At 35.8% G+C, this 15,215-nt stretch overlaps 1 protein-coding gene across 2 annotated transcripts in view; it reads left to right on the plus strand.

Moving 5' to 3' along the window:
• The window catches only part of LOC127842144 (uncharacterized), a 30,977-nt gene extending 21,269 nt beyond the window's left edge, over positions 1 to 9,708 (plus strand). Inside the window, exon 5 of one of the 2 annotated variants that reach the window (XM_052371488.1) lies at positions 9,411 to 9,708. In XM_052371488.1, the coding sequence (XP_052227448.1) occupies positions 9,411 to 9,622 (212 nt within the window). In that variant the 3' untranslated portion in view covers positions 9,623 to 9,708. The remainder of the gene's footprint in view (positions 1 to 9,410) is intronic. The other variant, XM_052371491.1, reaches the window with a different exon arrangement.
• The last annotated feature ends 5,507 nt before the right edge of the window (positions 9,709 to 15,215 follow it).

A 15,215-nucleotide genomic window follows, 5' to 3' on the forward strand; every position in this document is an offset into this window, starting at 1 on the left:
GCACTAGGGTTAGCTGATAAACGAGGACCATTTATACAACCAAAATAAGCACACGGGTTTGCTGATAAGCGAGCACCCTTTATACAACTAAAATAAGTACACGTGTTTGCTAATAAGCGAGGACCCATTAAACAACCAAAATAAGCTCATGGGTTAGCTGATAAGCGAGGACCCATTATATAACCAAAATAAGCTCACAGGTTAGCTAATAAGGGAGGACCCATTATACAAACAAAATAAGCACACGGGTCTACCGATAAGCGAGGACCCTTTGTACAACCAAAATAAGAACACGGGTTTGCTGATAAGCGAGGACACATTATACAACCAAAATATGTTCATGTATAAGCTGACAATTGAAGACCCATTATACAACAAAAATAAGCACACGGGTTTGCTGATAAGCGAGGACCCAATATACAACCAAAATACGCTCATGGGTAAGCTGATAAGTGAGGACCATTATACAAACAAAATAAGCACACGGCTTTGCCAATAAGCGAGGACCCTTTTTACAACAAAAATAAGCACACGGGTTTGTTGATAAGCGAGGATCCAATATACAACCAAAATAAACTCATGGGTTAGCTGATAAGTGAGGACCCATTCTAAAAACAAAATAAGCACACGGGTTTACCGATAAGCGACGACCCTTTATACAAACAAAATAAGCACACGGGTTTGCTGATAAGCGAGGGCCCATTATGCAACCAAAATAAGCACACAGGTTTGCTGAAAAGCGAGGAAACATAATAAAACCAAAATAAGTTCATGGGTTTGCTGACAAGTGAGGACCCATTAAACAACAAAAAAGCCTATGGCTTAGCTGATAAGTGAGGACCAATTATACAACCAAAATAAGCGAGGACCCATTATACAACCAAACATAAGCTCATGGGTTTGCTGATAAGTGAGGACCCATTATACAACCAAAAAAAGCGAGGACCCATTATACAACCAAAAATAAGCACATGGGTTTGCTGATAAGTGAGGACCCATTATACAACCAAAATAAGCACACGGGTTTGCTGATAAGGGTGTACCCATTATGCAACCAAAATAAGCACATGGGTTAGCTGATAAGTAAGGACCCATTATACAACCAAAATACGTCAACGGGTTTGCCGATAAGCGAGGACCCTTTACACAAACAACATAAGCACACGGATTTGCTGATAAGCGAGGACCAATTATACAACCAAACTAAGCTCATGGGTTAGCTGATAAGTGAAAACCGATTATACAACCAAAATAAGCACACGGGTTTGCTGATAAGCGAGGACCTTTATACAGCCAAAATAAGCTAATGAGTTAGCTGATAAGCATGGACCCATTATACAACCATAATTAGCACAAGGGTTTGCTGATAAGCGAAGACCCATTAAACAACCAAAATAAGCTCATGTGTTAGCTGATAAGTAAGGACCCTTTATACAACCAAACTAAATACACGGGTTAGCTTATAAGCAGTCCTGGATTACCCTTTAGGCAGAGAAGGCAACTGCCTATGTGCAACGTGACTTTTATGCGCCCCATATTACTGAGACGAAATAATTTTCTTTACTCACTGAACTTGATTAAATGATTTGACAAAGCCACTTGTTTTATATCAACGTTATGTTCCGACTAAAGGCTTGAAAATTTCTTACCAAGTGACCATCATTTATTATTTGCAACACCGTAGTGTTTTGCTGATTTAAACGAGTGAAATCGACTGGGCAGTGGCGCTCCACTTAGCACTAGGCAGACTACTAAGGACCAGTGGCGTGGGCCCAAAAAAGTGTCATTGCCTATGGTGCTAGTCCGGCACTGCTGATTAGCGACACCTGTGGTACAATTGATACTTTTTTTGTATTTTTGCGCGTGGTTAAATAACAGGAATATTTAAATATGATTTAAGATCTTTCTTATATAGTTAATAAGATTAGCTTTTCATTCGGTGATATTTCACGTTCTATTATTTTTCATGTCATAAGTTTATTTCAGAGAACCATTAATGGTGCGACAAAAATCAGCTTTGATGAGGATTTCTCGTTTGAATTGGTTTGTTGGAATACTATCTTTAATAAGAATTTATTGAATATATAACTTTGTCATAAACATAATGACTCACCAGCACAAGAAAATAATGCACGATAATGGTATAGTTTGTACAAATACCGTACTCACCTGACAGCATTATGTTATGTGTTAACCTGCTGTTGTGCTTAAACACTATATACATTGATTTTGTTTATAGCTATGTTTGAATATTCATTCAATATAGTTAACTTAAAACATCTCAAATGAGCATTTAAACTTGTATAATCTTTACCGTTTATTTTAATTATTAATATATCTTATTTTGTATGTTGTAAGTAATAATGTTTATGTTCGTTTTGTAAGAAGAAACAGAAGAAAAATCCGTATGCAAAGAAATCTAAAGTTTAGTATGTGAGTGTGGTTTTGATTTTGTGCAGATTTACAAAGGGGAGAAAGTTATCAGTAGTGCATCAACGATTTACAACTGAAGGTTTGAATTCTGACGAGGACATGAATGGTTTGAAAACAAGCTGACAATGACCTGTATGGTTTGAATGCTAGCTGAAAACGATATGTAGGGTTGAAATGCTAGATGACAACGACCTGTATGGGTTGAATGCGTGTTACCACATTGTCCTTTCGGACCTATGGCAGCGGAGATGCGACGTTAAGGACAAAAGGATACCCTCAGTCATCTTTCATCGAGCAATTAAGAGAATACGCCTTATTCTATAAACTTTCTTCTCTTAAATACGGATAGTAAACGTAATTGTAAACATTCACGTTATAATTCAGATCATGTAAAATTGTATCGTGTTTGGCTAACAAATGGTATAAGTATGGGTTATGTATTACATTCCTAATCAGTTTCCGAAAAAAACATAACAAGATGAAACCATTAAATTGTATAGCAAGACTTTTCACATTTTTTATTACCATTCAACTTAATCGTTTAGCATGCGGTCTTAAACACATTTAAAAAAAGTTTTTTGGGGACTTATAGTTTGACATCCATTTTAGGTGCCATCAGCTGAATCGACCTTTACTGATTAACAGGGAACGTTTTAATGTCGGGATATAGTAAATTGCGACATAACGTTGATGTCAATCAATATTCTGAAACAATACACAAAAAATATAAATACAATACAACAGCTCTGATTAAATGTATTGATTCAACTAGACAATGCAGTGAACAGTTTTTGCCGTTTACCAACTGTTCCAAACGCCATTGTTATTGTTCCAACCGTTGTTTTTCCCATAGTTCCAACCGTTGTTGCCCCCATAATAAGGGTAACCGTAACGATAGCGTCCGTAACCTGGAGAGAAAGAGAGAAAAAAATGTATGCTACTATTACATATAAAAGGATTGACACACGTGGATGCTGCTCGATATTAACAGTGTTTGGTCTTCAGAGAGCAATTTGAAAACAACAGCAAAAACAACAACAACAACAGCATTATTGAGGACCACCGCACATTAATACATATTAAATATTTAACATCTGGGTTTGATATTTGTAGCGAGAACACTATTGAAAGGAATTATTTTTCAAGATAATTCAATACTAACCATGCGACACCGGTCATTTTTTAAACAAGGGGTGTGATCTTTACACGCATTATCGTGGACCAATATACGATGATACATGCATACTATAAAATCTGTAGACTCGGCTCAATTTAGATCAGATGGACCTCATTGTAACTCCCCAAAGGAACAATATACGATCGTACATCTTTTGCCTAATTGTAATTCTTCATAAGCACAATCGCTACATGATATCATCCAGATATTTATAATTTTGCGAGCACATCACCGAATTTAAGATAAGCGTTGCATTATGCACAATCATCGTTAATAATAAAAAAGTATGTCGTAGGAAGAAGATATTGTTGAAATAATGTTTTAGTTTCATGTTAACGTTTTAAGCTTATAAAGTATGTGTTTTTGTGTAGATACATAGATACAGGTACGCATGATATAAAAAGTTGATCGCTTTTTTACAAATGTGATTTGAGCTGTGAATTCTTTTTAAAAACGCCACATATTGTTATGTTTTTCGTGTGTAGTTACAGGAACCAATTGTAATGTTAACGCCAGATATTTTATTTTTCAACATTATTTAAACCTATTAAAGCTATTTTAAACTAACATGATAATAAATTTTGGAATCATATATTGGTTTTCTGTGTCTAAAACTCTAATCTAGCAAAATCGGGTGTTCTAAAAAGTGTATAATAACTGCAATATGTGTGCAATAAATAATATACTATGTATAAGTATAAATGGATATGACACATAGCTTGCTTATTATTTATAAATAATTTCCGAAAATTTTGACTGAAATAAATTATTTAAAGTACAACAATAAAATACATTATCTATTAGTTTACTTTATTTAAAGTATTCGAAGCAATACATGTAACTGTCAATCAGGTTTATTAAAGTAAAAATGTGTTACAAAATGAATTAAACTCAAACACAACATGGGTCATTGTTATTAAAAACTGCATTTGATATCATGTTTTCCACTACAATGTCTCTATAACAGTTTGGAAAAATATATTTCTTCAAAATTATTTTTTTTTTTGATTCTATACAATTACCAGCTCTATTGTCATGTCCGTTATGTACTTTACTTGTGGTCTCCTCGATTAAAGAATTAACCACTGGCCGCTGCACATAACGTTCATGATAAAGCATTCAACGTATATTTGATTTATTGAGGCTTTGTGATTTGTTTATGAACGTTTTTAGTCAAATGCCTTACTGCAAATAAACCAGCGCGTCCGACATTATCTAGGTTTGTGTAAGGCATACGGACTTAGTAAAAGCCTGGTACCAGGCAAGAGTCAATATAGGAAACAAGCTCAGCGCACCACATAGCTTCATCAAATATATGTTCGTAAGTATGGGATGAGTGCTATATTGACGTCATCTATTGATGACGTTCAATTGAACGAATGATAATGGCGACTAAAATTCGTTAAGCTCCAGAGTATAGCCGCGATTTGATCCTCTAGTAAACTGTCCGATAACTGTTGCTACATGATATCATTCAGGATCTACACGATGGCGCATTCGTCATATCTGGGAAAAATCCAGTTTTTGATTAAATCCCGAAAAAGTGGTGTTTTGTATTGCACAATCGCTATAAACAGGCGACTTGGCCGGAAGTAGCGCTTTTCGTGACGTGAAAACATCTTCTGGTGACGTTACAATGTAATGGTTTGCACGCGGCGTTTGTCAGATTATTATTATTTTATGTTTCTATCAGTTCGTTGATAACTAGTAATACTACAAACTTCGTTCGAGGGTATATACCATTTAAATAATCAACGACGGAATTATTGTGTTTAAATATCATCAAAACAGAGGCCCGCGCTTTGTGCTGTGTACAGTTGTTCATAGGCATGACAGAAAACTAGGTAAGTGTCAATTGTATTCTTGAATTTGTCCAACGAGTTGAATTGTATATACAATTAGGCCTACCACGCGACAAAGTTTGAAAACTCATTTATTTCTTACACAACTTAGCTTGATGTTTTGTCTTGGTAGAAACATTCACTGAAAAATGGCGACATTCATCGGACAAAATGATATTTTCGATGACAGTACGGAGTCACGGAACAGTTACAGTGAAAGGTTGGAGGAATATTTTACTGCTAATGAGATTGCCAACGAAAAGCGTGTGCTAGCTCTTCTGTCATTAGTCGGTGGAAGAACTTACCAGATTTTGAGAGATTTGACATCCCCAGACAAACCAGGTACAAAGACCTATAAAGTACTATGTGAACTGTTGCAAAAATACTTCAACCCTAGACCATTATTGATTGCGGAACGCTTTCGATTCTATTAAAGGGATCAGAGAACGGATGAGTCTGTAAAAGACTTTAACGTTAGACCCCGGGCTATTTCAGCATTTTCAAAATACATGCCAGTTTGGTGATCAAGATCCCAAGCTCATTTTTTTAATACCCGAATTATTTTTGGCATAAATTTTTCGTACCCAAAATTTTCGTACCCACATTATGTTTTCGTACGAATATTTTTATTACCAACATGTCTGCAGCGGAATATTTATTTGTACCAAATTATTTTTGGCATAATTTTTTCCTACCGAAAATTTTCGCACCCAAATTTGTTTTCCTAACCAAAATTTTGTACCCACATTTTTCTGACCCAAAATTTTCATACCCACATTTTTTAGTCCTCCTTCATTCCATCCCGCGAAACCCTTAAGGTGTCGCAACTCTAGTAATGTCGTTCGGATTATCTTATTTGGTCTTAAGCGTGATGGTCGAACTTAAAGAGATAATGGCGAAATACCTAAATACGCTTACACAAACTTCACCTTAAAAACAAGGTAAAAACAATAACTGTGAACATTATTAATAATTGTGTCTGTTTTAAGGTGAAATGACTTCGTTTTTTTTATTTGATAACGTAATTATATCCGTGAACTTGTGCATTTTAACGCTTAAAAATGTAAACAAATGGTCTAAAATCAAGGAATAATTTTTGGGTTTTGGTATATTATCGGTTTTAATCCTATTGTTATCATAAATATAAATATTGTTTCTAGTGGCTGCACAACCCGTGATAATAAGTATTTATCTGATCACTCGTGTATTAAACTGGACAATCTACCGACCTCAACAAATATTTTGTATAGTATAAACGTCTTCTTTTTTATATTCCATGTTAATTTATTTTTTACAATTATTGTAATAATATTAAAGAATACGTATTGCATATAATGATACCCAAGGTGTACGTTTTGATGATGAACAGCACAAAAAGTATACATGACCAATGACTCTTTCATCTTTTTACCCACTTCCACATGTTCAAAGTTACAATAATAACTAATAATTTCTTACATAGAAGTATATTAATAAGAAAGGACGTTAGACAAAAATTGGATACAACAAAAACGTAAAGCAAACACGATCACATTTTCTAGTTTTATTCCTTAAATATCATCTTAATGTGAACGATACATATGGTTTCACATAAGTGCATCTCCCGCAATCGTAACGATAGTACTCAAAAGTGCAACCAGCCATTGCTGAAGCCGTTTAAGCGATTGTCAAAGCCGAACCCGTTGTCAAAGCCAAACCCGTCGTTGTAAAATCCCGGTAAACCAAACTATGTAACCTATTCATGCACATACCGTGTATAATATAGAAATGATGATAATATGAATAGGACCTAATATACACGCATAAAAACAGACGTTATATCTACATATATTGCACATATACTTTCTTCGTAATACAAAGCATAGCAACAGAAAAAAAAGAGAAAGTGATTGACAGAGTTTATATATGAAAATCAAACTAAGAAAATTATAGAACAGAACAGAACAGAACAATACTTTATTTCTCCCAGGTATACATAGATACAACATGGGGAACATATAATATACATGTTATAAAATACATATCATGTTTCCGGTTCAAGTGTGGTACATTTTGTTGTATGGGGGAAGTCATATAAACAATGTGAATCAATTTGCAGCTTTTATATATAGATGCTTTGATATTTTATCGTATTAATTCTTAATACGGTAAAGATGGAATAAGCATGTTTACAAATAGAACGTTTGTAATAATAGTAAGACATGTAGTAGTCATCACAACAACGGCGAGATAATAATAATAATAATAATAATATATATATAATAATAATAATACTAGGAATGATGATAATAATAATAATAATAATAATAATAATAATAATAATAATAATAATAATAATAATAATAACAATAATAATAATAATACGAAGAAGAAGAAGAATCAACATCAATGTCATAATCATAATAATCATAATTATAATAATGGCACAATTACAAGTGACAAAAAGCATCAGGATAAGGAATGATTTTCGCGATCATTAATCAAGCACATATTTATCAGTGTTACAGTGTAGGTTGCTCTCGAGACAATTATCAGGCGTTTAATTTTGTGTTTTCAAAGTAAACTCTTTATAAGAAAAAGCTATTTTTAACAAATATGAGTATAGATATGCTATGTATTGTATATAAGAGTAAATACATCTCGCAGTTAAACATCGTGCTATGATAATATAAGCGACAGGTGGCTACGCCGCTGCGCTATTTACATACGGGTCTTTGCGACCTCGTTTGAGACCGTGTGCAGTTAGAATTGTACATTGCCTCGTGTGAAGATTATCGGTTATGGCAGGCGCGTGTGTTCTACAGAGTTCAAGTGCACAGTTAATTGGATACTGCTCGAGAGATTAAGGTAGGGCATTTTAGAGTTGAGAAGTAAATGCTATTACAAAGTACATACATAAGGGTTATAGGTGTTCGATAGAAGTGAATTGTTAAAAAGCATAGTAAGTGAGAGTTGAGGCATTGGCGTTTGTTGTTGTTGTTTAAGAAATAAGTGTTCGACCTTTACAGCCTAGTCTAATGCCTGGTATATTTCTTCATTATTATTTTGGTAAATCTCGAAAGCTGTTTCATTTCTGCTATTGATGTCGGCGTAATGATTTCATTAAACGTCATGTGTCTTTCTATTAGGTTTCCCATATATCGATGCCGTTCGTTATAAAAATAAGGGCATGTCATTAAAAAGTGTTTTTCAGTAGCTATTTCGTTTGTGTGACATAGGTTGCAAAGGCGTGCATGGAATGGCGTGCCTTCATAGCGGCCTGTTTCTACAGGAAGAAAGTGATTGGCAGTACGGAATTTGAAGATATTTTGGGAATTTTAATCAGGTATGGCTCAAACTCATGGTTGTCAAAATTAGCGCACGAATCAACTGATGTGTATGTGCTCAATGTTATTATAACATGTTACTCTAAAACGCTTGCCTTTTCGCGTTGTTGCCATTCATTATATATAAAACTTTTAATATGTTAAGTCGAAGTGAATGTGTGCTTTCTATCTCTAGAACAATATAAGCATTATATCCAAAAACTGTAAAACAATTTGTAATCATCGGTATGGAATATCGTGGTTTAAACAGGATTTGTGTCGTGCATTTCTAATTTTTGTGCGGAATTTGCGTCGGTCACTTACAGATGCATTTATGTTAAGTTCGTAGGTCTGTCAACCCACAAAGTATAACAAAGTTAATGTTACACGAAAAATAATGGTTTTGAAGTATCAACGACTATAAACCCAATACAACAGTAGAAGCTTAAAACAAGAAGAATTACGCACCAAATGATTTCAGTCACGAAATGTCTCTTCCGGGACGGCTGTCATGACTGACCCTTTCCATGAGCGTAAACCCAAGCCTTGTTAAGAGATATATAACACAACTAATTATGCACCTAGTTTTTCAGTCACGAAATGTCCGTCACTTCCGGGCGAGTCACGCATGACTGACTCCTTTTTCTATTGTAGGTACGAAATGTCCGTCACTTCCGGGTAAGTCAGGCATGACTGACCCCTTCCTAAGCACGCTCATACAGATGGTGCACGTGGGTTGTGTGCCCACGTGTTTCCTCGTGGTTCCCGCTCACAGGGCGTGGCCGGGAACAGCGCGGGACGAAGACGGCAGCAAGGAGGTATGTGAAGATCTTGCCCTAGTACCAAGAACATACATTAGTCAATAATCTCATTTTTTAGGGTTTTTTTGAATTTAAAAAATGTCAGATGTGTTTGACCATCATACTCAATTTAGTGTACACACAAGCTTGGTTGTTAGCACCGTCTCAACCCTCAGTTTGAGGAAGAATGTGTACATATTCCATAAGTTGGGAGTTGAGATCGTTCTTTCGGTGAACGACATTCTCAATACTCAGCTGAGTGGATACTCACAACTCTATTAGCTGGGATATGAGATTGTTCTTGCGGTGACCGACATTCTCAAAACCAAGCTGAGTGGATACTCACAACTCCATTAGCTGGGATATGAGATTGTTCTTGCGGTGACCGACATTCTCAAAACCAAGCTGAGTGGATACTCACAACTCCATTAGCTGGGATATGAGATTGTTCTTGCGGTGACCGACATTCTCATTACCAAGCTGAGTGGATACTCACAACTCCATCAGCTGGGATATGAGATTGTTCTTGCGGTGACCGACATTCTCAATACTCAGCTGAGTGGATACTCACAACTCCATTAGCTGGGATATGAGATTGTTCTTGCGGTGACCGACATTCTCAATACCAAGCTGAGTGGATACTCACAGCTCCATTATCTGGGATATGAGATTGTTCTTGCGGTGACCGACATTCTCATTACCAAGCTGAGTGGATACTCACAACTCCATCAGCTGGGATATGATATTGTTCTTGCGGTGACCGACATTCTAATTACCAAGCTGAGTGGATACTCACAACTCCATTAGCTGGGATATGAGATTGTTCTTGCGGTGACCGACATTCTCAAAACCAAGCTGAGTGGATACTCACAGCTCCATTAGCTGGGATATGAGATTGTTCTTGCGGTGACCGACATTCGAATTACCAAGCTGAGTGGATACTCACACCTCCATTAGCTGGGATATCAGATTGTTCTTGCGGTAACCGACATTCGCATTACCAAGCTGAGTGGATACTCACAGCTCATCTTCTGAGTTGAGCAAAACAAAGTCACAAAAGAGGAAGGCAAACTTTAGGTCATCATATGTTAAGGAATCATATATGAGAATCGTTCTGGGAAAACTGGGTTTAATGTATTTGCGTAAAGTGTCCCCCATATTAGCCTGTGAAATACGCAAATGCTAATTTGGAAAGACACTTTCCAGTTGCACTGGATTTGCTTATAGAAGAGACTTTCTATAAACGAAATATTCACTTAAAGGCGGATAACGCCGTTCTTGAATACCAGGTTAATCTTGGACATGCGTTAAGTCAAGTTTTCTCAGAATGCGGCTCATTTGTGTCTCTTTAGTGTTGGCGGAGGTTTCGGTGGAACCGCCTTTAAAGGGATCTTTTCACGCTTTGGTAAATTGACAAAATTGAAAAAAGTTGTTTCAGATTCGCAAATTTTCGTTTTAGTTATGATATTTGTGAGGAAACATTAATACTGAACATTTACCATGGTCTAATATAGCCATTATATGCATCTTTTGACGATTTGAAAACCTAAAAATTATAAAGCGTTGCAACGCAAAACGATTGAATAATTTGGAGAGTTCTGTTTTTGTCGTTAAATTTTGTGAAACTACGAAGATTGCTTATATAAGGTATAAAATACTTCAAGGATATGTACTCGGCGGAATAGCTCAGTAGGCTAAAGCGTTTTTACTACAGGACTCTGGCAGGACTCCAGGGGTCACTGGTTCGAAACCTGGTCCGGGCAATGTTCTTTTCCTTTTTTAAATTTTATTCTTGATTTTTTACTGGAGCTTTTACGATCCAATGTTTACATTTATCGATATAAAGCATTTAATGAATAAGTTAAAAAATGCCAAAATCTGTGAAAAGGCCCCTTTAATGTGAGTAAAATATAACTTGAGAATGTTTTTTGCAATCACTATACAACTTTAGACAAATGTCGACATACGTTTAGTTTTGATATTACGCAATTGTTATTGAAAGATATACCCCTCATAACGTCACATCCGACTATCGGAGTTCGGAGTTCTTTTGAGATGGGTTATTTTGTATATTTGTCATACGTTGGCATTGTTAACATTCCGTAATCAGGGAATAGGATCACCTGACTTTGTGGGGTTCACAATTAAACTTTGATGGATGTAAACACAACGGTAAACGGTGCCTTATTTCTAATAATTTGTTTAAATGATTTTTCTTAAAAATGTCAACTAGTGCATAAAAGACAGTGTTTTATGCTGCTTACGGCAATACGAAATACATCAGAATTAATTTTTAAACAAGCCTCTGTTCTTGGACAAACAATTCGATGTATTCAGCATTCATTTACACGGTTATGCAGAACGCAACGTGAACTTTTGACAACAATTTCAGACGTATGCAATGATTTATTTTAAAATCTTAAGGTATCGGCGCGAACCGCAGAAACACTGTCTTTTATGCACTTAAGATTTTTGTTTATGTATTCAATTACTGAAATATTTGAGAAAATAAAGTTCTTAAAGGAGTGTTTACATTCTTCCCGTGTGTAAACCCCTGAAAACCCCGTTGATCCTGCACCCTGCTGATGTCACTTACGTCATTGTCATTTGTATACGGACGCGACATCACTTAGATATAGTCCTCGGAGGTGTTAATTATATCTAAACGAGCATAATGATTTACATTTCTATAAAAAGGCATGCTTTTACCTGATTACGATTACATTGTATTAATAACAATACCAGGAACAATGTTTGTAAACATGTTTATGCAATTAAATGCATATACTTGTGTGGTCATGTTATTTCTACTTTCCTTTCCGAATTCGTATACAATCATACACACTTGCGAAGAAAACGTTTGTTTATTCATCATATTCAATTGATAAGCATTTTCAACTTGAGTTAAATGATGCACACATTAAGTTTGTTAACATACCTGCAACCAATGAACACAAGATGGTGTTTTTTTACAAATGTTTATGAAAGAATCTCGTGCACAAAATGGAGCGAAATGTAATTATATCTAGAAGAGGACCCTTTTTACAACCTAAAAAAGCACTAGGGTTAGCTGATAAACGAGGACCATTTATACAACCAAAATAAGCACACGGGTTTGCTGATAAGCGAGCACCCTTTATACAACTAAAATAAGTACACGTGTTTGCTAATAAGCGAGGACCCATTAAACAACCAAAATAAGCTCATGGGTTAGCTGATAAGCGAGGACCCATTATATAACCAAAATAAGCTCACAGGTTAGCTAATAAGGGAGGACCCATTATACAAACAAAATAAGCACACGGGTCTACCGATAAGCGAGGACCCTTTGTACAACCAAAATAAGAACACGGGTTTGCTGATAAGCGAGGACACATTATACAACCAAAATATGTTCATGTATAAGCTGACAATTGAAGACCCATTATACAACAAAAATAAGCACACGGGTTTGCTGATAAGCGAGGACCCAATATACAACCAAAATACGCTCATGGGTAAGCTGATAAGTGAGGACCATTATACAAACAAAATAAGCACACGGCTTTGCCAATAAGCGAGGACCCTTTTTACAACAAAAATAAGCACACGGGTTTGTTGATAAGCGAGGATCCAATATACAACCAAAATAAACTCATGGGTTAGCTGATAAGTGAGGACCCATTCTAAAAACAAAATAAGCACACGGGTTTACCGATAAGCGACGACCCTTTATACAAACAAAATAAGCACACGGGTTTGCTGATAAGCGAGGGCCCATTATGCAACCAAAATAAGCACACAGGTTTGCTGAAAAGCGAGGAAACATAATAAAACCAAAATAAGTTCATGGGTTTGCTGACAAGTGAGGACCCATTAAACAACAAAAAAGCCTATGGCTTAGCTGATAAGTGAGGACCAATTATACAACCAAAATAAGCGAGGACCCATTATACAACCAAACATAAGCTCATGGGTTTGCTGATAAGTGAGGACCCATTATACAACCAAAAAAAGCGAGGACCCATTATACAACCAAAAATAAGCACATGGGTTTGCTGATAAGTGAGGACCCATTATACAACCAAAATAAGCACACGGGTTTGCTGATAAGGGTGTACCCATTATGCAACCAAAATAAGCACATGGGTTAGCTGATAAGTAAGGACCCATTATACAACCAAAATACGTCAACGGGTTTGCCGATAAGCGAGGACCCTTTACACAAACAACATAAGCACACGGATTTGCTGATAAGCGAGGACCAATTATACAACCAAACTAAGCTCATGGGTTAGCTGATAAGTGAAAACCGATTATACAACCAAAATAAGCACACGGGTTTGCTGATAAGCGAGGACCTTTATACAGCCAAAATAAGCTAATGAGTTAGCTGATAAGCATGGACCCATTATACAACCATAATTAGCACAAGGGTTTGCTGATAAGCGAAGACCCATTAAACAACCAAAATAAGCTCATGTGTTAGCTGATAAGTAAGGACCCTTTATACAACCAAACTAAATACACGGGTTAGCTTATAAGCAGTCCTGGATTACCCTTTAGGCAGAGAAGGCAACTGCCTATGTGCAACGTGACTTTTATGCGCCCCATATTACTGAGACGAAATAATTTTCTTTACTCACTGAACTTGATTAAATGATTTGACAAAGCCACTTGTTTTATATCAACGTTATGTTCCGACTAAAGGCTTGAAAATTTCTTACCAAGTGACCATCATTTATTATTTGCAACACCGTAGTGTTTTGCTGATTTAAACGAGTGAAATCGACTGGGCAGTGGCGCTCCACTTAGCACTAGGCAGACTACTAAGGACCAGTGGCGTGGGCCCAAAAAAGTGTCATTGCCTATGGTGCTAGTCCGGCACTGCTGATTAGCGACACCTGTGGTACAATTGATACTTTTTTTGTATTTTTGCGCGTGGTTAAATAACAGGAATATTTAAATATGATTTAAGATCTTTCTTATATAGTTAATAAGATTAGCTTTTCATTCGGTGATATTTCACGTTCTATTATTTTTCATGTCATAAGTTTATTTCAGAGAACCATTAATGGTGCGACAAAAATCAGCTTTGATGAGGATTTCTCGTTTGAATTGGTTTGTTGGAATACTATCTTTAATAAGAATTTATTGAATATATAACTTTGTCATAAACATAATGACTCACCAGCACAAGAAAATAATGCACGATAATGGTATAGTTTGTACAAATACCGTACTCACCTGACAGCATTATGTTATGTGTTAACCTGCTGTTGTGCTTAAACACTATATACATTGATTTTGTTTATAGCTATGTTTGAATATTCATTCAATATAGTTAACTTAAAACATCTCAAATGAGCATTTAAACTTGTATAATCTTTACCGTTTATTTTAATTATTAATATATCTTATTTTGTATGTTGTAAGTAATAATGTTTATGTTCGTTTTGTAAGAAGAAACAGAAGAAAAATCCGTATGCAAAGAAATCTAAAGTTTAGTATGTGAGTGTGGTTTTGATTTTGTGCAGATTTACAAAGGGGAGAAAGTTATCAGTAGTGCATCAACGATTTACAACTGAAGGTTTGAATTCTGACGAGGACATGAATGGTTTGAAAACAAGCTGACAATGACCTGTATGGTTTGAATGCTAGCTGAAAACGATATGTAGGG

The sequence above is a fragment of the Dreissena polymorpha genome, chromosome 8 (assembly GCF_020536995.1).
Source record: "Dreissena polymorpha isolate Duluth1 chromosome 8, UMN_Dpol_1.0, whole genome shotgun sequence".
In the NCBI taxonomy this organism is placed as follows: Eukaryota; Metazoa; Mollusca; class Bivalvia; order Myida; family Dreissenidae; genus Dreissena; species Dreissena polymorpha.